Here is a 21,720-nt window from a genome sequence, read left to right as displayed (position 1 = left end):
CAGGGATGAAGATCCACTTACTTGGGGCTTCTCTGGTGGCGCAGTGGTTAGGAATCCGCCTGCCAATGCAGGGGACATAGGTTCGATCCCCGACCCGGGAAGATCCCACATGCTGCAGAGCAACTAAGCCCGTGCGCCACAACTACTGAGCCTGCGCTCTAGAGCCCGCGAGCCGCAACTACTGAGCCCACGAGCTGCAACTACTGAAGCCCATGCGCCTAGAGCCCGTGCTCCGCAGCAAGAGAAGCCACCGCGATGAGAAGCCCGCGTACCACAACGAAGAGTAGCCCCCCGCTCGCTGCAACTAGAGAAAGCCTGCGCGCAGCAACGAAGACCCAACGCAGACAAAAAAAAAAAAAAAAAATCCACTTATTTATGTGTTGTTCTCAGGTCTAAGTGTCGGCTGAAAAAGACCAAGTAAAAAATAAGACGATCTTTTTCTGCAAAAACAACATTAAAATAGCAGTCATAGGTCAGAACGCTGGCCTTTGGACCTGCGGGGCACTGCGGTTTGGAGTGCTGTCAGAAGAATCCAAACTGGACTGATCTCCTCCAACCTTTGCTCCGGGCCCGGCAGGCCCGGGGGTGGGGGATGAGGGGTGGTACCCGCCGCACCTGTCCGGCCAGTCTTGCCAGGTTGAGCCCCCAGTCCCGCCCCAGGTCCCCCAAATCCCCACCCACCCCGGTCTCCCCATCCCGCCCCCGGTCCACTATCCCCCATTGCGCCGCCTCCTCCCTCCCGGCCTCGGGGACCGCGTGGCGGCCGAGCTGCGGCCCCTCCCAGGCTCCGGGCTCCAGCTGCTCCTGGCGCAGGAGCAGGTGCAGCCCCTCCCGCCCCATCATCCCTTCGGGCCCCGCCCCGTCTCTCCCTCGCCAGCCGCGCCCCCGCCCTCCCCTCCCCTTACATTCCCATTCCTCCCCCCCGCCCTCCTTCCCCGCCCCTCCCCCGCCGCCAGCCCCGCCTCCCGGCGCCCGCGGCCCGGCGGAAAGACCGGAGGCGCCCCGAGTCCCGGGAGGTGGACTTGGCACCCCCGGCTCCGCGGCCCGGGCGCCCCCTCCCTCCCCTCCCGGCATGGAGTCCGCGGGGCGCGCGCAGGCGGCGCGGGAACGGGTCCCCAGGTAGGCGCGCGAGGCCCGGGCGCCCCTGGCCCAGCCCGGGGGAGCGGGCGCGGGTGCCAGTGGCGTGGAGCCGGCGGGGGCGGTGGTGCCCGGCGCCTGCGCGCCCCTGGGCGGCCCCTGCGCTGCGCACGCGCCCGCGCTCGGCCCGCCGCCCCTTCCTGCGCCCTGGAGGATGGGGGGGGAGCACGCGCCCCCCACGGGGGGCCCCGGGCGCCGGGCGCCGCAGGTCCCACGTCCCACGTGCGCGCGGAACTTTACTCTGGGTCTGTTTGTGTCGTAGGATCGATCCGTACGGGTTTGAAAGGCCTGAGGACTTTGACTATGCAGCTTATGAAGAATTTTTTTCTGCCTATCTGGCGATACTCACCAGAAGAGCCATAAAATGGTCTAGACTTCTAAAGGGAGGCGGTGGTATCCAGAAGAGTATGACACGTGAGTTCGGAGCCTGATCCACCAGGCGCGCAACAAGTGACCCGACCGACGGGTGACGGGCGCGCCAGGGAGGTCAGGGGTTCCTTCGGGTCTCGGATCTTGGGGGGAAGGCTGCCGCGAGCCTGGCTCGTATCCCGCGCAGGCTCACAGGTGAGGGCGCTGCACGGTCAAGGTGCAGGCCCTCCTTTCTTCCCTTCGGCATGAGGCCTGCTTGTTCTTTGAGATGGATGGAGACCATGGCCTTCTTTCCAGAAAAAGGTGGATTTTTCTGCTCCTCCAAATGAGAGTGGCCAGGGCTGTGCCCTTGTGCGCTTCTGGGCAGAGCTCTCCCTGACCCCCGCAGAGTGAAAGCGGGGTCCTTCCTGCACCCCCCCCACCTCTTCCCCTGCTTCTCCTTGGGGTTCTTCCCCAGCCCCAGGCTGTGTCCTCTCCTCCTTCAGGTCTGGATTGGAATGCCACCTCCAGGAAGCCTTCCTGTCTCACCCCACAGACCCACACTTCCTGTCCTTTCCTTGCTTATTTTCTGTTCCTCCCTGTCTTATGCAGTGTGGGTCATACTTATTTTATTCTTTGTTTCCCCTGCTGGGATCAAAGACCCCTCCCTGCCGGCTGGATTGGATGGATGATTGCTTCAGTGTTTGTTGAATGAATGAATGGAGTGTTTGCCTGTAGTGTTCCTCACGCTGTGGATAGAGGGCAGACCGTGGGTACCTGTGGGCAGGTGGTGAGGGGTAGAAGGGAATGTGCCCCGGGGAGCTAAGGAAGCTCAAGCATGTGGGGCAGAGGGGCTACTGGGGCTTCCTGACATGGGACATTAATGACAATTAAGGGGTGAGGGCGGGGGTCCCAGCCACCAGGTACTGAGTTGTGACCAGAGTATTAGAGGTGTGGTGAGGAGGGCCCGGCGGTGGAACAGGGGCCCTGCACCAGGTCACAGGTGGGCACACGTTGCACAACCAGGCAGAGAGAAGTCAGCGTTTAAGCAAGGGGGTGACAGGTCAATTTTTGCCTTTCAAGGGGTTGGTGACTAGGGCCCAGAGGGGCCCCAGTACGCAGGAGATGCTTGGGAAATACTTGTGGGATTAACGCGGGGCGGGGGTGGAGGCAGGTGGACCCGCACCTCGGCCTCACCCCGGGCTTCTCCCTCAACCAGGCCCTCCATCCTCAAGGCTGTTACTGGCAGTCAGTGTTTAGTAAGGACATGGGTAAACTAGTGTTTCATATAATCAGCCTGAAGGGACCTCAAAGGTTGACCCTTCTGGCTTTCCAGACCCCTAAGCTAATATCCTGTGTGATTGTACGCGAGGTCCATCCCTGCGTTGCTGCTGGTGTTAATGTGTTTCCAGCAGACATCGGGTTCATTTTTTCCCTTTTGATTTGTTTTTAAAAGTTACACACAAGTATATAAAAATAAACTTAATTTTTGCACATGGGAAAACATCCTTTTTTTTTTTTTTTTGTGGTACACGGGCCTCACCGCTGTGGCCTCTCCTGTTGCGGAGCACAGGCTCCGGACGCGCAGGCTCAGCGGCCATGGCTCACGGGCCCAGCCGCTCTGCGGCGTGTGGGCTCTTCCCAGACCGGGGCACGAACCCGCGTCCCTTGTATCGGCAGGTGGATTCTCAATCACTGCGCCACCAGGGCAGCCCTGTCGTTTGCTTTTTAATGCAGGAGAAGACTTCCTGTCCAACATAGACCCAGGGGTCCAGCTGACCCAGAGGTCAGTTAATGCAGAGTCACTGCAAGATATACATGTGCGCATAAGCCTTTGTTTTTATATAAAACACACGTTCATGTTTATTCCTCTTTGATTTTTGTCATTTGATTCTATCCTGTCATCTTTTCTTTGAACAGGGAGGGTCCACCAACTCTGTATCTTTCCTGCCGAAACCATACTTAACACGTTGTATCTATTTTCCAGTGTCGGGTTTTTTTTTCCAGGTGGATGGGGAATAAAAGCAATCTGAATGTAGAATCCTTCCAGATCTTTAGTCTTTTCCTCGACTTTCGAGGTTGTCTGATTTAAAGGTTTTGTTTTGTTTTTGCTTTTGCCCTTTGGAGCACTGATCAACTTTTTCTGAAAATTTAACTTGGTTTTATTGAAATAACAATTATTTTTTTTGCTTTAATTTTTAAAAAATATATGCAATGTTCGTTAAACTGTCTGATCATGGCAGCGAGTATACTTGGCTTACAGGTTTAGGAGCCAATATACTTGATCCCTGATGAGCCTCTGGCGTGGGGACGGGGTTCACCGTCGAGCTGAACCGGAGAGCATAGTGACCTGAAGTTCTTTCAGGAAATCCAGCTAGAGGCGTGTGGGCTCGCACGGTTCTGCGGGCCAGGGCGTTGCCGCTGGAGCTGGTGTGGCTTCCGGGTGTGACGGCCGGGGGAGGCTGCAGCGCCCACGGGGCTCCAAGGGAGGGGCAGTCGGTGTAGACAGCAGTGGACGTGTGATCCAGGAAATGGGCATCCAGTGTTTTCCTGCCAGACGTTCCGGGCTGGCCGTAGTGCCGTCGGGTGTGCAGCACCCCAGGGAAGGGAGGCCGTGGGAGGGCTGTGGGACCGAGCTTGCGCAGTAAGAGCCAGGCAGCCGAGTTTGGAACCCTGACCCTGCCACCAGCAAGCACGCCCGAAGACCACCGTTGCTCCCGTGCCTTCACTGCTCCTGGCTCTTTGGGTCCTACTGTGTTTGTTCTCTTTTTTTGAGAGGACTTCCATCTTGTCTCCAGTCACGCGATTACCCACAAATCCTGGAATCCAGCACGTCTTCAGATGACAGCTGAAACTCACCCTGCTTGAGGACGCTAGCTGTAGATACGATGAAGCTTTTCTTTTTCTTTGTCTGTGGCGAGTATCCACCGGGAGCCTGAGATCGCTTGCTCTCCGTGCTCGACCTGGAAGCTACCCTTACGTTTCTTTCCGTCTTGGTGTGAAGGCACTTGGTGAGAGGAAAGCTCCGTCCCGTTTGCTTCTTCTATGTCTCCTGCCCAGTGGGCTATGGTATTAGCACCATCTAAATGAGAATGAAGTTGCAAAACATATTTTAAAGACAAATATAAAAAACCTGGGAATCTGCTTAACTTTGCGGGGGCCGACAGCTGGGAGTTAATTCTTTGCGGTCTAGCTTCTTTTAAAAAAATTGCCAACTGTTTTTACCATATATTTTACGCTCCTCCAAACGTCCAGGAGGACGCATGGGTTAGCCCTGTCCTTGGGGAAGTGTCAGTCTCTGAGGATATGGGAAAACTGTTTTCTTTCTCTTCCAAAGAAACAGTAAATTCAGATAACAAACAACGAAAGTAACAGAAGCCTGTATTCTCTGAAACTTCTGGGTGCAGTTATTGTTCTTACAGCCAGCCGAGAGCCCCGAGTCCTGACTGTATTTGAGGCACTGGGCTGTGCTTTGTTCCCATTTCACAGGTTAGGAGACTGAGGCCTACTCAAGGTCCGGGCTGCTGAGGCACAGTGTGAGGGGTTTAACCGGGGTGCACTTTCCTTTTTACACTTTATATTAATTTTTAAAAATGTGCAGTGAAATTCGCTCTTCTTGGCGTACAGGTCTATGAGTGTAGACAAATGCAGTCAGGTAATCCCCACCACAGGTAAGGTTCAGAGCAGTCGGTCAGAAGCCCCTCCGGCGTGATCCTGGGTGGCTGACCTGCAGGCCTGGACGTCGGCAGAGGCCTGGGTGGGTGTGGCGGCAGCTACAGGGCAGCGCGAGGGATCCTGACGGTGTATTGGCGTCTCCCTCCGTTTATTTCGTTCTTTGATTTCTCTTTGCAGATGTTCCGTTAGGTTTATACCTAAATATCTCTCCTTTCATTTTTGGTGCTCTTGTCAGTGATATAGCCCCAGTGCTCTTATTTCAGCGGTTTCCGCGTGTCCTTTCCTTTTCCTCCGTCTCAGTGGGAACGGCCCCCTCCTGAGTTAGGCCTGGCCCGTCCATCCCCTTGCTGTTGCGAGAAGAGGATTAATTCGCTCTGGGCACTGCTGGTCACGCTGACCCCCGAGGGCTCGTGTAAATCGTACTAAGTTGGAGGGTACACTTGAAAACGTCATGTCCCAATAACAGAATGGCCAGACCAAGCCACGCTGGCCAAGACGTTCTGGCCCAGACGCGATCCTACAACACGCTTCTAAACTGGCAAAGGGTTTCTCGGGTTTTCTTTGCCTTTGGCGGACGGCGTTAAAAATCTGTCCTTTCCTTCCTCTGGCCATCCCTCACCATCCCCGCATCCCTTTGCACACATTTGCCGTGCGTTTCCTGTCCCACACGCCCTCCCAGGAGCCGGCGGTGCTCGAGGCGTGGCCTCCGGGAAGCCTCGCCTCCGGGAAGCCTCTTTTAAGGTGCTCACGTACAGGTGACCTTCGGTCTGAGTTACAAGATTTTAGCGATAGTGCTTTTCTTGACTGTAGCCTGAAATCGTTTTCTGTTAAATACGGCCGGTGCCTTGGCACCGCGTCCGGCACAGGCCAAGGGGCGGGCAGGGCGGGGACCGGAGGTGACCCTCGCAGCCCGTATTCTTGTGCCGGCAGCGAGCTAGAGGTACCAGGGCCTCTGTAGCCTCCGGACTGTGCTCAGGTTGGGGACGGGAAGGAGGGCGGAATTCTGTAATGAGCGCACGTATCGGTTTGGTGGAGGTGCGTGAACTTTTGCACCTTTCTTACGTCTGATTGACCGATTTCGGTGAGAGCCCGAAGCGAACCGTGTGGTTTCTGGCCTCGGGAAGCGCCCAGCGGTCTGTCTGGAGCTGCCTCTTCCCTCCGTTGCAGTGAAGCGCTACATCCGGAAAGGCGTCCCGCTGGAGCACCGGGCCCGCGTCTGGATGGGGGTGAGCGGAGCCCAGGCCCAGATGGACCAGAACCCCGGCTACTACCGCCGCCTCCTCCAGGGAGAGAGGGATGACAGCCTGGAGGAGGCCATCAGGACAGGTGACGCACGGGGTCTGTCCCCGGGGACAGGGGGGCTGGGTGGCGCCCCCAGAAGGAAACTGTGTTAGCACCTGGCGATGTTGTGATGTTGATGAGGAAAGTTACATGGTTAAAGATGCACCAACTGATTTCAGTTATGTGAAAGGAAAATCAAAACTCAGGCATTCATGAGGGGAGGAAGGTGATTTGAACTGGTTCAGAAAATATTTGCGTGTCTAGCTAGGTGGTAAGGAAAATGGTACTAGAAAGACCAGATTTCTTCTGAGAAGACTCCCTCCAGGAACGCGAGGCCGCTGAGCTAGCAGTCAGTGCAGGAGGGACGTGGGCTGGGTGAGCCCCGCGGACTCACAGACACAGCCGCACACGTGCAGGAAGCCACACACCAGAGACCTCTCTTTATGTCATACTCGGAGTGTCCAGGGATGCTCGTATTTTGGGCTTCTATCTTCTTTTTCCTCCAATTTCCTCACTGGTCCCGTAGGGATAGGCTCATAGGCTCTTCAAAGTTCAAAGTACTCAAAAAAATGTTTAACCTAAATTGAATAATTAGATTTTTAGGAGGTACATCTGCCTTTCTGACTTTAACAGCTTTTGAGAACTACAGATTTAAACACAAATACTTCATTTAGAAAATTTGATCACCTTTAACGTCAGAGAGGCTGGACTGACTTGTAACGTTGAGAAGGTGGTGCGTCTCCAGCGTAAGGACTAGGGGTCTCAGATCCCAGAGCTGGAGACGGGGTGGGGGGCACTGGGGCGCCGAGCCTGCTGGCTGCATCCTGATGCCACAGCAAACCCCGGCCAAAGGGCTCAGAACAGACGCTGCCGTGACCCTGCGGGCACACGTGCGGGGGTCCCTCCGCAGGGCCAGACGTGCTGATTCAGGGTAGGAAGAGACCTCAGGTCCAAGCGAAGGCCGATCATGTTAAATAAAGTAGAATGTGGCTGTTCGTTTGAAAAATGAATTTTAAAGGCTCTATTTAGTGCGGAGTTTTGGGGTACGTAAAATTTACCTTGCTGTCTTTCCAAACTGAACCTCTGTCCCTATTAAACACTAACTCCCCACCCCCTCCCCCGCCTCCCACCACCCACTCTCTGTCTCTGTGAATTTGACGCCTCTAGGGACTTCATATGGCTGGAATGTTACAGTGTTTGTCCTTTTGCGTCTGGCTTATTTCACTGAGCATAACGGCCTCGAGGTTCGGCCTCAAGGTTCACCCGTGTTGAGCGAGTGTCGGGATTCCCTTCCTTTCTGAGGCTGAGCAACACTCTGTTGTGTGTAGAGACTGCGTTGTGTTTACCCATCGTCTGTCCACAGACACTTGCGCTGCTTCCACCGTCTGGCCCCTGAGTTATGCTGCATGAACGGGGGTGTGCAAGTAATCCTTTGAGACCTGCTTTCAGTGTTTTGGGTCCATGCGCAGGAGTGGAATTGCTGGGTCACGTGATGATTCTAGGTCTAGTTTTGAAGAGTCTGGATCAGTCATTTTATAGGGACAGGAGAGCTGGTGCTTTGTGCCACATAAGTGCAGACCAAACATCCCGCCGTGGCAGCCTCTAGCGTGGCAGTGGGGTAGGGGTAGAGAGATCTCAAAACACGGAGAAACATCTCATCGTGGAAAACAGTATGCAGCAGTGCGCACCGATGATCACTCTAGTCTGAATTAGTGAAAAGCACTCATTTCCCTGTGGTGGATGCCAGGTTGTGGAAGGTTCAGAATTCCAGGAAAAAACTCTTCTTTGTAAAAAAAAATACAACGAAAGCTTACGTGCTTTGAGGCAGGCAGCACGCAGCTCGGCGGCTCAGAGCTGGTTTTCACGGGCAGAGACCTGGCCTGGGCCAGAGCCCGGGGGCAGAATTCACTCCTGCAGCAGCGTTGAGGCCTCCAGCGCTCCGCTGTGTCCCTGAGTCCCGCTGTGGCGCGGCCACCGCCGCTCTGATCCAAGCGGCGCCAGCAGTGCTTAGCTGACCCCGCCCTCCTTCCTCTGCCCCCGTCCTCGCCTCGCAGGATCGCAGGATCGCAGGATCGCAGGATCGCAGGATCGCAGCTCCTTCAGGCGGGCCCGGGCGGGGAGGGGGGCCGAGCAGCGGCAACAGGCTGCCGGGAGTGTCCTGCGGACGGAAGCCGGAGGCGATGAGTTTATTTCGGGCTCAGTTTTCCCTTTTGTCTGTTTATCTCTAAACGGGAATCTCGGTTGTGTCCTGCCTCCTTCAGTCGCCAGAACTGGGAAAGTTTTCCGAAGTTTTACATAAGCTGTTCACCTGTCACCCCACCTCACCCCCAGCTAAGCGGGGGGCGCGGGGACGGCAGGAGCCGCCAGGGCCCGAGCAGCCCGGCCTCATCCGAGGAGGCTGCTCTGTCGTCCTTGCTGACGCGAGAGGAAGGGCTGCTGGGCCCACCAGTGTCCCCGGGCCCGGCTGCCGCGGGACAGGGCCCCCGGGGCGTCCCCGAGGCCGGCTGATGGAGGAGGTCAGGAAGGGTCTGGGTCCGTCGCAGAGCCGTCTCTGTCCCCAGCCCTGAGTGACCTGCGCCACGGGTGTTTCCTCACAGACATGAACAGGACCTTCCCTGACAACGTACGGTTCCGGAAGGGCTCGGACCCCTGCCTGCAGAGGACCCTGTACAACGTGCTGCTGGCCTACGGGCACCACAACCGTGGCGTGGGCTACTGCCAGGTGAGCCCCCGGCGCCCGCAGCCCCAGCAGGGACGTCCGCCCGGTCCTGAGCTGCCAGGTGCCCCCGACCCAGGCTGGGACTTCACCGTCTCCCGGCGGTGCCAGCCCCCGGAGACGGGGCGGCGGCAAGGGGGAGCTGCTGACCTGAGCACGGGCACGGGAGACCAGCACCCCCTCGTCTTGGTGCAGATGGTGTGCACACGCGTGCGTGTCTGAGCGTGCACGCGTGCGGTGGGCCAGCCCTTCGAGGCGGTTTCCGGAAGCCGACCAGCCGGCAGTAGGGGGTGACAGGGGTCTTGCTCTGTTGCTGCTGCGCGGAGCTGCCCGTTGGGGGGCAGGAATCGGTTCTCGTTGCTCCCTGCGGACTCTCCTTCTGGAGCATCGAAGGGACAGCGTTCACGACCCGGAAAGCGAGGGGAGCTGGGCCGGGAGCCGGAGGGACCGTGCCCTCCCGCCCTGCACTCCGGAGGCTGCCGGGTCCCGGCCGGTGTGGGCACGGAACAGGGGCTGCGGCTGGGGGCTCCTGTCACTGCGTGCGAGGCCCCTGTGCCGCCTGAGCCGAGGCCGGGCCAAAGCGTCCCCGAGAGGAAGGCAGGCCCTGGGCGGTAGCACCTACGGTCCCAGGTGGCTCCAGGGCCGGGACCACAAGCGCCGGGCGGGCGGCAGGGGACACGGACGCCCGCTCGGGGCGGCCCCGGCAGCTCGTGTCCCGTGTGGACGGCACGTGGCGTGGCCTCGGCCCCGCGGGGACCGGGGGTTGTGGGAAGGAGTGAGGCGGGCGCTTTGAAAAGACCAGCAGCAAAGACACGTGAGGAGGCCGTTCAGAGCGGCCGGCGCCATCCCCAGGGGGGTTTCGGGCCGCTGTTCCGCGGGGGGTGCCTGCGGGAAAGACGCCGCTGGGCGGGCCTGGTCTTCGAGGGAACCCCGTCACTGTCTCCTGTTACGACTGCCCTTAACGCACTGTCCTGGGGCAGGAGCTGACCTTCAGGAGCTGGGGAGACAGGGCGGCCGAGAAACTGTCCTTAGGTTATTCTAGCTGCTGTTCTTGTGGGTTTAAAAAATAGGTTTAAAAAATAACCCACACAATTTTAAACATGAACCTGATGCCACAGCTCTGCTGGCTTTTGGGAAGTACACGCATGTATGTACACACACACACACACACACACACACACACACACACACACTCACACACGTCTGAGCTTCCTGTGGCTGCCGTGACTTCGTGCCCCCGGCTGAGAGGCGCACGGGACAGGAGTCGATCATCTCTCGGGCCCGCAGGCAGGAGTCCGAGGTCCGGGGGTCGGAGGGCTGGCTCCTCCATGGCTGTCTCGCTGGCGACCCGTAGCCTCTGCGGGTGGTGTGTCTGGGTCCAAATTTAACTTGTTGGTTGACGAGAGCTGGATTTCCCCCTTATTGCTAGAGAAATACATGCTTATTTTAGAAGTTGTAGAGAAGCAGCAAAGAAGAAAGTGGAAGTCACCCGAAACCCAGTCACGCAGGAGGGACGCTGACTCGGCGCTAGGCCACCGCGGCTCCTTCCTGGGTCCACCCGCCCCTGGCGGCTGAGGGTCCTGAACTGTGTGTATATGGCCGTGTCTGGCCCCTTGGCGCTGTGCGCCCTGAATTTCCCCAAATGGGCTCCGTCACGAGATCCCACCTCAACGTCCCCGAGCGTCAGACCGCGCGCCTGACCGTCCTTAGGAAGTGTGGTCGCTGGCCTAGCTTCCCCCCCAATATGGTTTCATGAACACGAGGCCCTGGCTTGTTCTAAGGCGGGAGTCATGGGCCCGACTACACGTGTTGCCAGATGGCAGAGCCTTAGACGCTATAGCTCCACCGAAAGGTCGTTCCAGAATCAGGCACGTTTTAGGAAAGAGCCAGGAAATGGAGAGTTAGCCGTTGGCCAGGCGATTGCAGAATCTGCAGGCGGTTTAGACCTCAGTGAGTTTCTTTTGTTCTTTTGTCTAATTTCAGGGAATGAACTTTCTAGCAGGGTATCTGATTCTGGTGACAAGGAGCGAAGAGGAGTCCTTTTGGCTGTTGGACGCCCTTGTTGGCAGAATCCTCCCGGGTACGTAGAGTCCTCGCGGTAAGAGTGGAACCGTCGCTTTCTGGTGTTGCCGAAACGACGCCGCTGGCAAGTCAGGATGTGATGAAACAGAAGGAACTGTCTGAGAGTCGAGGTCCAAAACCTTCTTGCAGTTGAGTTGAGACGGGAGCGCGCAAGACGCGGGGTCCCAGCGGGTGGCGCCGCGTCGGGGCCTGGGCGTGGCCGAGCCGGGCTCGCGGCCCCTGACCCCGGTCTGCGCCGCTGGTGTCCGGGCCCCGGGGGTCGTTGCGGCCGCAGTGAGCAGGCAGGCGAGCGGCCGGGCTTCTGTAGCCTCGTCGCTGGGCTCGTGCGTGGCCGTGAGCGCGGGGACCGCCAGCTGCTGTGGTCACCGCTCTCGAGGCGAAGATCATTCCTCTCATGCATTTCTTCTTTTCTATTTATTATTGAACGTTAATTGTTTCAGTTAATAAACCACCACCGATTTCTGTGATGCGCCGTGTAGACGGTGAGCTGCAGAGTAGGGTCCCTTTGGGACAAGAAGTGGCCGGAGCCGTCTGGGGGCGGGGAGGCCTTGGGCAGATGTGGCCCCCCAGCCACGATGGCGGTGATGGGTCCGGCCGCTGGCAAAGTCCTGGCGACCACAGACGGGCTCCGGCTGCCCACGCGGCGAACCCTGGTGGTCTTGTCTGCTGTGCGCGCCCAGGACCAGCCGGGAGAGCAGCCGCCCGTCCTGGGGGCTGCGTGTTCAGATGCGAGGGCAGCCGGGGCCCGTGCAGGCCCCGGGCTCGCCTGCACCCGCCCTCGTCCGATCCACGGAGCAGCCACACCACACACGCCAGCCGCGGAGTCCCCTTCATGGATGGCGGCACGGAGGCCTGGGCTCAGACCCACGGCTCTGTGCCCCCGGGAGGTGAGCCTGGGCGGTGCCGTGGAGAGGGCGCCTCTCCTCCGGCTTGTGCCGCTGTTATCAAGGGCTGGGGGGGGTGCCGCCCGCGGGGGACGGAGGACGGAGAGGGGCAGCTGCCCCGGCTTCATGGCGGAGCCTGAACGGCTGCCAGGGGAAAAGATGGACAGGCTTCCAGACAGAACGCCAGCACGGCCCCGTGGTCACCGTTTGCTCAGTTAGGTCAGAGACTGCATTGTGATGAACGTTCCCGCCGTGACCAATTCCGGGTGCTCTTTGGGGGTTTGGGGAACATCAGGGCACAAAGCCTAAAAGCCTGGTGGTGACAGCAGCAGAACGGAGATAAACAGAGGCTGTAAGGGCTGACCTAGCGAGACAGAAAAGCAAGGCTCCAGGTGGCCCCCCGGGGGTAGTGCGTTACACAGACTTATTTTTAAGACCATTAAATGTCACTTCTGATAATTATTGGGTTCAGTCAAACTAAACTACAATGCAGATAGGCGCGTTCTTCTGCAAGGACAGGGCAGCGTGGCCAGGCTTAGATCACAGGATGGCCCAGACCTAAAATGGCTTCTTTGACGTCAAGAAAGTTATGTCTGGGTCTCTTCCTCCGGGGAACCCCTATCCCCTCTGCCCTCACACTGCTGAGCCTGCAGAGAAGGGACGGGGCGTGGGATGGGCTGGGCCAGCTCGGGATGTCACATTGGTGATAAGTCAGCCCATTTATGAACGAACACACTCGCGACCTGAGAGCCGGTCCGACCTGTCTCCCCTTGAGACACAGGGGAGCCGGGCGACGATTGCCCCTCCCGGGAGCAGCCCCGCTGAAGCCAGAAGGTGGGGCCCAGGCGAGGGTGGGCAGGGCTCATTCTGGGGGCGACGGTAGCCGGGGCTCTCCGGACCCACCTGCCCCTGCGGCAGCGCTCCCCCTCTCCACGTGCTGACGCAGTCGTTGGGCTGTTTGCAAAGTGGGGCGACCCTGGGAGAGGCCTGCCTCGGGGAGACGGTCCTTGGTGTCTGTGCACAGGCCAGCCAGGCTGAGGGGGGCTGCAGGCGGGGCCTGGCCCTCGGGGTTTGCCATCAGTGGCTCACGGCAGACCGGGGCACGGGGGGTGTCAGGGACCCTCCTGCGACCGGCTCAGGCCTGTGGTGGATTTGGGGTGTGACCTTGACTATTTGGGGAGCTGCCCTAAGCCTCTCTGTAACCGAGAACGAGGCCATGCTGTGCTCACGGCTCTGCAGATCCGCTGTCTCCGCCGCGCTCTCCTGAGACGGCTCAGCACCCCGCAGGACGGGGAGTGGAGCCTGCCCCTTTCCCCCGGGACCAGAGCCAGAGCGCTGCTAGTTGAGAGGACAGGACAGCCAGCGGCCCTAGGGTTTAGGAACAGAAGTGAGAGGAGGGTATGGGAGGGAGGGAAGTTTCAGTCCCAGGTATTTATAACTGAACAGGCTTCTAGTAACTGATTTCTGGGGTCTTTAGTGCGAAGCGTGGTTTAACGTGTGCACACGCTCTGAAAACCAGTGGTGTGACCGTGATGTCATGTCGATGCTCACAATGATTCTATTTTAACCCAAATACTTAATTAACAAGAACACCTTTCCCTTTGCCGTGCTGAATGACCAACCTGTGTGTGGCAGCCGGCACAGAACGTGTACCAAGTTTTCCTATTTTATTTTATTATTTTAAAAAATTTTTATTTTATTTATTTATTTATTTTTGGCTGCGTTGGGTCTTCGTTGTGGTGCGCGGGCTTCTCATTGCGGTGGCCTCTCTTGTTGCAGAGCACGGGCTCTAGGCACGCGGGCTTCAGTAGTGTGGCCTGCGGGCTCAGTAGCTGTGGCTCGCGGGCTCTAGAGCACAGGCTCAGTAGTTGTGGCATGTGGGCTCAGTAGTTGTGGCTCGCAGTCTCTAGAGCGCAGGCTCAGTAGTTGTGGCGTGTGGACTCAGTAGTTGTGGCTCACGGGCTCTAGAGCGCAGGCTCAGTAGTTGTGGCGTGTGGACTCAGTAGTTGTGGCTCGCAGTCTCTAGAGCGCAGGCTCAGTAGTTGTGGCGTGTGGACTCAGTAGTTGTGGCTCGCAGTCTCTAGAGCGCAGGCTCAGTAATTTGGCGTGTGGACTCAGTAGTTGTGGCTCACGGGCTCTAGAGCGCAGGCTCAATAGTTGTGACACGCGGGCTTAGTTGCTCCGCAGCATGTGGGATCTTCCCGGGCAGGGTTTGAACCCGTATCCCCTGCCTTGGCAGGTGGATTCTTAACCACTGCACCACCAGGGAAGACCCCCTGTTTTATTATTTTATTTTATTCCTATTTTTATAGCAAAGTTGAAGCATTAAGATTTATTATAATACATGATATTAAGCTAGAAAATTCCTTGGCAAGAAAGTGTCCATTCAAAAGACAGTCATGCAGTTGGAGGCGTTGGTCTGTCTGATGCTCTCCTGTAACGTTCACCTGCATCTTCTCCATGAGAGGAAAATAGGACACGAGACACAAGAGGGGTGGTGTTCTGTGCTAGGTGGGTGCCCAGGACACTTTGGGGAGGGGCGGGACACTCACACGTTCGGTTTTCCCGTCCATCCATCGACGGACACTTGGTTGTACCCACTGTTGGCTGCCTGATCTTGGGTTGCAAATGTCCCCGCTTTCCATCAGGTTGTGACAGATGCCCAGTGGGCGTTGCCGTCCGGAGCGTTTGGACCGGGGCCCCACTCCGGGCACCGCTCCCCGGAGTTCCTGCATCCCTGTGTCTGGGACCTTACCCTGGGTCATCCCCTGGAAAGGGTCCCTGGGCGCGGCCCCCTCACGGCTCAGGGGGAGCGAGGGTCGCGGCTGTCAGGGGCTACGGTCTGTGGGGCCCACGCCCCCGCTTCTCCCCTGTCCCCGTGCAGATTACTACAGCCCCTCGATGCTGGGCCTGAAGACGGACCAGGAGGTCCTCGGGGAGCTGGTGAGGACCAAGCTGCCGGCGGTGGCGGCCCTGATGGACGGTCACGGCCTGCTGTGGACCCTGGTCGTGTCGCGCTGGTTCATCTGCCTCTTTGTGGACGTCCTGCCCGTGGAGGTGAGGGCGCCCGGCTCGGACTGGGGCCGACGGGGCGGCCACGCGCCGACCGCTGTCTCCTCCTCTGCAGACCGTGCTCCGCGTCTGGGATTGTCTGTTCAACGAGGGCTCCAAGATCATCTTCCGGGTGGCACTGACCCTCATCAAGCAACATCAGGCCTTGATCTTGGAAGCCACCAGCGTCCCCGACATCTGTGAGAAGTTCAAGGAGATCACCGGAGGGAGCTTCGTGACCGAATGCCACACCTTCATGCAGGTGGGTGTCAGCGCCCTGCCGGCCTCCCTGCGCGGCCTGCCCGGCCCTCGCCCCTCAGCAGCCCAGGGCGGGTCTCCAGCCCTTCCAGGCCAGCTTCTCCTGGCGCCCGGGGCACCCGGCAGACCCGGGGCACTCACGCTCGCTCCCCTCCTGCGCCGTCAGCCCCGGGTGCCGCCCGGGGCCCCCCAGGGAGCCCCGTCGGATCCACACCTTGGTTTCTCCCGGGCCTGGGAGGTGACCGCCCCCGTCCCAGGCTTGCCCGATGGCCCGGTCTACACCGGGCCCCCCGTTCCTGCGCAGCCCTACTACGCCTGTTGGCTTCTCTCCGGCCTTGGTGGGGTCCCGCCCGTCTGTCCCTCCCCGCTGGGTCCCGGGCCTGGCGCAGGCCGTGTGGGTAACTCAGATCGCCTGAGTGAACGAAGTGGCTGCTGCGTCCCACAGGCCCGCGGGAAGGCGCGCCGGCGGGGGCGGGGGGGCGTTTACGGGACGACTGGGACGAGGGCGCGAAGCCCAGGCCCGCAGTGACCCTGGGAGGGGGCAGCGCTGACCCGGACGCCCGGCCCCGAGCTGCTCTTCGCCCTCCCATTTGAAACAGCTGCACTGACGACGCGACCCCTCCCCCGCCCCCAGGGTACGAGGCCCCTGGCCAGGAGGTCCTGCAGCCTAGGCCCGTTTAGGTGTTTGGTTTCAGTGAACGAAGGCCCTGTACAATTCACCCTTTACCTGGAGGTTTCAGAGCTCTTCAGTGCCTCCCACTCAGCGGGCGGTGCAGCTGCGTCTCTGGACCCAGGCGTTTTCTTCTCCCCAAAGGGCGCCCCAGCCCCAGCTAACGCCCTGCTCTGTCCCCATGGCTCGGCCTCCTGGACTTTGGCACAAATAGAGTCAGACAGTGCAACTTTGGCTTCCGGCCCTTGGACTCGGGCTGATGCTTCCGAGCTGGTGCGAGTCTGTCTGTGTGGAGCAGGGCACCTGCACACAGTAGGTGCTCAGTTAGTGCAGGCGCCTGGCTTGCTTGTGTGATGGCTGCAGGCGGACGTGTGTCCACGGCGGGTGTGGCCGGTGTTCCGGCCCAAAGGTGTTCTGGGCCCTGTGAGCTGAGTGGACACGGAGGATCGGCGGGGTGGTCTCCCCACACGGCAGAAAAACCTCTGCGTAAAGACATGTGTCTGCCCACGACAGGTGTGGCCATCATGGGACGCTGGCGAGGAGGTGGCCCTGGTCTTATTTTCTCGGGGGTCTCATCAAAGTTGTATACGCATTTCAGCAAAACTGCAGTTCATAGGTCTAACCTCTCTGAAATCCTGTGTGAGAACGTCTAGAATTCCCTTGAGAATGAAAGCCGTGATCTCATTGGCAGCTGAGAGCAACGTGATGGGAAGAGGACGGCTGAACCCGTCTGAAGAGTTTGTTCTCAGGTCCGGCCCTTGCTCCCAGGTGCTCCCACCCCGCCCCCCAGGCACCTTCTCTCCTCCTCGTTGTGAAGCAGTTTCTCTGTTACTGGAAGCAAGTCTGAGTCCCTTCCTGCTTCCACTTCTCAAATCTGGTTTCTTCCTTGCTTAGTCTGCTCACCGACGGCCCCGACCGGCTTCCGAGCTGCTGCGGGCAGTCAAAACGAAAAGAGCCCACACAAGAAGGGCAAAAGCAAAATCAGGGCTCCTGTGCAGCAACGGACACCGACAGCAGAGCGAAGAGGGAACTCACAGAACAGGAGAGACTGTGCAAACCACGTCTGCTAAGGGGTCAACATCCAGACACACAGAGACCACATCGCAACAAGGAGCCAAGGAATTACATTTAAAAATGGGCAGAGTGGACTTCCCTGGTGGCACCGTGGTTGAGAATCCGCCTGCCAGTGCAGGGGACACGGGTTCGAGCCCTGGTCTGGGAAGATCCCACATGCCACGGAGCAACTAAGCCCGTGCGCCACAACGACTGAGCCTGCGCTCTAGAGCCCGCGAGCCACAACTGCTGAGCCCGCGTGCCACAACTACTGAAGCCTGTGCACCTAGAGCCCGTGCTCCACAACAAGAGAAGCCCGCGCACCGCAATGAAGACCCAACACAGCCATAAATAAATAAATTTTTGGGCTTCTCTGGTGGTGCAGTGGTTGGGAGTCCGCCTGCCGATGCAGGAGACACGGGTTCGTGCCCTGGTCCGGGAGGATCCCACGTGCCGCGGAGCGGCTGGGCCCGTGAGCCATGGCCGCCGAGCCTGCGCGTCCGGAGCCTGTGCTCCGCGACGGGAGAGGCCACAACGGTGAGAGGCCCGCATACCGCAAAAAAAAAAATAAAATAAAAAATAAAAAAAAAATAAATAAATAAATAAATAAATAAATTTTTAAAAAAGAAAAAGAAAAATGGACAGAGGGGCTTCCCTGGCAGTCCACATCGACAGATGAATGGATAAAGAAGATATGTCACATATATACAATGGAATATTACTCAGCCATAAAAAGAATGAAATTGAGTTATTTGTAGTGAGGTGGATGGACGTAGGCTCTCATACAGAGTGAAGTAAGTCGGAAAGAGAAAAACAAATACCATATGCTAATGCATATATATGGAATCTAAAAAAAAATGGTGTTGATGAATCTAGTGGCAGAGCAGGAATAAAGATGTAGACAGAGAGAATGGACTTGAGGACAAGGTGGGGGATGTGGAGGGGAAGCCGGGACAAAGTGAGAGAGTGGCATGGACATATGTACACAACCAAATGTAAAATAGCTAGTGGGAAACAGCCGCATAGCACAGGGAGATCAGCTCGGTGCTTTGTGACCACCTAGAGGGGTGGGATAGGGAGGGTGAGAAGGAGATGCAAGAGGGAGGGGATATGGGGATATATGTATGCGTATGGCTGATTCATTTTGTTGTGTGACAGAGGCTAGCGCAGTATTGTGAAGCAGTTATACTCCAGTAAAGACATATTAAAAAAAAATTTTTGTTAGATTGTATTGTGACGGCTGTCATATCAGCATCCTTTTAAGAAAAGACATCAAAATTAGTGAATTTTTGTGTAGCCATTTTAATGTTGAAGATGGAAGGAAAAACAACATTTTCAGCATATTGTGCTTTCAATAGAGGTAAAAACGCAACCAAAATGCAAAAAAGAGATTTGTGCAGTGTATAGAGAAGGTGCTGTGACTGCTGGAACGTGCCAAAAGTGGTTTGCGAAGTTTCGTGCTGGAGATCTCTCGCTGCACGATGCTCCACTGTTGAGTAGACCAGTTGAAGTTGCTAGCGATCGAATCGGGACATTAATTGTGAACAATCAACGGTATGCCACGCGGGAGATCGCCGACATACTCAAAACCTCCAAACCAAACGTTGAAAATCATTTGCACCGGCTCGGTTACGTTCATCCCTTTGATGTTTGGGTTCCACATAAGTTAAGCGAAAAAAACCTTGACCATATTTCCGCATGCAATTCTCTACTGAAACGTAATGAAAACGTTCCGTTTTTAAAACACTGTGATGGGCGGTGCAAAGTGGATACTGTACAATGATGTGGAACAGAAGAGATCGTGGGGCAAGTGAAATGAACCACCACCAGCCACTCCAAAGGCCAGTCTTCATCCAAAGAAGGTGATGCTGTGTATATGGTGGGGTTGGAAGGGAGCCCTCTATTATGAGCTCCTTCCAGAAAACCAAATGATTAATTCCAACAAGTACTGCTCCCAATGAGACCAACTGAAAGCAGCACTCGATGAAAAGCGTCCAGAATTAGTCAACAGAAAACACGTCATCTTCCATCAGGATAACGCAAGACCGCATGTTTCTTTAATGACCAGGCAAAGACTGTTACAGCTTGTTACAGCTGGTAAGTTCTGATTCATCCTCGGTATTCACCAGACGTTGCATCTTCGGATTCCCATTTATTTTGGTCTTTACAAAATTCTCTTAATGGAAAAAAATTCAATTCCTTGAAAGACTGTACGAGGCACCTGGGACAGTTCTTTGCTCAGAAAAGATAAAAGTTTCGGAAAGAGGGAATTATGAAGGTGCCTGGAAAATGGCAGAAGGTAGTGGAACAAAAGGGTGAATATATTGTTCGGTAAAGTTCTTGGTGAAAATGAAAAACGTCTTTTATTTTTACTTAAAAACCGAAGGCACTTTTTGGGCAACTCGATATGTGGGTTTTACCACAAAAACAAAGAAACACCAAAAGAATGAAAATTGGACAAGATGTTACCGAATTTTAATTCCTAGAGCTCAGAGCCTCAGACTTCAGAATCTGAGACATTTTATGGATTGGATTCAAAATTTTTAAAGTACGAAATGTGACCCAAGTGTAACGGAGCAGGACCCCGTGGGCCTTCCCAGGGCAGACCCTTCCCCCGTCTCCTCTACTGTGGCTCCTCTGAAGTACCCAGATAATCGTATCTCACGCACGTTTCCTGAGTTTTTCAGATGCTAAAACCACCAAGGAATGTCGCCCCCAGCACTTCTGGCGCCTGAGGATTGATAATGTGACCCTGTGACCTCACCATCAACCACAGAACTGTGCAGAGCCGGTCTCACACCCTAGGACCCCCTCCTTCATCTGGTCTTGAAAGTGCTTTGCTGAAACCCTTGCAGGAGTTTGGGCCTTTTGGGGGCACGAGCCGCCTGTTCTTGCTCGGCCCCGCAGTAAACCCTTCTCTGCTCCAAAGTCTGGCCGCCCCACCGGGCTCCCCGCGCCCCTGGCTTCCTGGGGGGAAGGTCAAAGGGGCTGTGCGTTCCCAGCGCCCCCACTGGCCTCGTGGGGAAGCCTCAGCCTCTTCAGGCAGTGTCTGTGCTGATGGTTGAGTTAATTCTGTTACTAACATCCTTTTGTTTTTAAAAAGTGATGGAAACAGGTGACCTTCCTTCGCTCACTGACCGACGGGCCTCGGCCCAGCCTTTACCAGGGGCAGGAAGGGGAAACGCATTGCGGGGTTTAAACTAATCCCTCTCTATTGCAGAAAATCTTCTCAGCACCTGGGAGCCTGTCCAGGGCCAGCATCGCCAGGCTGAGGGAGCGTTGCCGGGCCCGGCTGCTGGCGCAGGGCTGACCAGCCTTCGGGTCGTGGGGCCGCCCCCCACCTTGTGCCGCCAAGACACACACGCAGCCTCCATACTCCAGCCGGGAGCGATTTAATTGTCCTTCTGTAACACAGCTCTTCAAGTCTAGCTCTTTGTGTTTCTAAATATATATTTTTACCTGAGACACTGGTAACATATACAACGTGACGTGTGCGATTGTGTTTATTCCGTGGGCACCTGTGAGTCTGCATCGGCTCACCAGCCACTGAAAACCAACCCCCAGCAGTGACTTGCATCAGTGTCGCCGTGCCAGTACATACTGTCCTTCCTGCAGAAGAGCAGTGGCCTCCAGGGGAGGTTTGCGCTCGTGACCTCGCTGTAGAAGGTAAGTTTTTCAAATGATTTTTTTTTTAAATTATCCTGTTACGTGAAGAATAAACCAGATGTACGTGTGGAAGATTTAAGGCCTGCAAGTCAGATCTGGGCTGCGTCACCCCGGACCCCTGGAGGGAGAAGATGCCCCCAGCGAGACCCCTCCCTTCGGGGCTGGAGGCCCTGGACCTTCACCCTGACCCCGTCTCCCTCCCTCTGGGGGTTCTACCTCTGGCTGAGAAACCCACAGCCCGGGCAGGCTGTCCTGCACAGGACACACGGGGACAGGTGGGCTCTTCCTGGAAGGAACCACGCGACGGGTCCCCCTCCGTGGGAGCTGACCAGCTGCCCTGCTAGAGCCTGGGGCGCGTCACTGCCTGGGGCTCCGTGAAGGCGGATGCACCACCTCCAGGCTGGGTATTTAACTTAACGTGTTCCTACCCCGTGTGATGCTACAAATCCCACCACGCCTGCCAAGACCTGACCCTGCAGGCCAGGCCGGCTGCTGGTCTCTCCGCTCGAGCTCAGGCCCGCACCACCCACACGCAGAGCAGCGGAGATGGACACGGGGGACGACGACGCAGCTCATGCCACTTGCGGCCGGGCTGCTGCCGGGCAGCCGTGTCCTACCCCACCTCGGCATCCCTCGCGGGCCCTGCTCCGCTGAGCCTGGTCTGAAGGGACGGCTGCACGGTACAGGCTGCACAGGTCCACCTGCAGGCAGGCTGCCCTGGGCCTCGGCAAGGCCCGTAGGTCCTCCAAGGGCGCGGGTCTCTGCTAGCTGGGGCCCCAGCTCCCCCTCGGTGGCCGCTGCCGCGGGGGACCAGGTAAGGGCCTATCTTCCGTGGGGTGATCTGTCCCCAGAGCCACAGGGCTCCACGTGCTGTACCACTACAGCTGAAGACTGGCCTT

General features: G+C 57.3%; 1 protein-coding gene across 2 annotated transcripts; it reads left to right on the top strand.

The window, feature by feature from the left end:
• The first annotated feature begins 963 nt into the window (after nucleotides 1–963).
• Nucleotides 964–20,638, top strand: GRTP1 (growth hormone regulated TBC protein 1). 2 transcript variants are annotated; one of them, XM_059041836.2, is made up of 8 exons: nucleotides 964–1,119; nucleotides 1,400–1,551; nucleotides 6,328–6,486; nucleotides 9,039–9,163; nucleotides 11,141–11,237; nucleotides 15,008–15,180; nucleotides 15,251–15,436; nucleotides 20,376–20,638. In XM_059041836.2, exons 1-8 carry the CDS (start codon nucleotides 1,073–1,075, stop codon nucleotides 20,463–20,465), a joined length of 1,029 nt encoding a protein of 342 aa, XP_058897819.1. In that variant the 5' UTR covers nucleotides 964–1,072; the 3' UTR covers nucleotides 20,466–20,638. The 2 variants fall into 2 exon arrangements, with proteins under 2 accessions (XP_058897819.1, XP_066873053.1); XM_067016952.1 differs by lacking the exons at nucleotides 964–1,119; nucleotides 1,400–1,551 and adding an exon at nucleotides 4,416–4,496.
• Nucleotides 20,639–21,720: the final 1,082 nt, after the last annotated feature.

Source organism: Kogia breviceps, chromosome 16, assembly GCF_026419965.1.
Source record: "Kogia breviceps isolate mKogBre1 chromosome 16, mKogBre1 haplotype 1, whole genome shotgun sequence".
Taxonomy (NCBI): domain Eukaryota; kingdom Metazoa; phylum Chordata; class Mammalia; order Artiodactyla; family Physeteridae; genus Kogia; species Kogia breviceps.
This window is presented reverse-complemented; position numbering and strand designations above follow the sequence as displayed.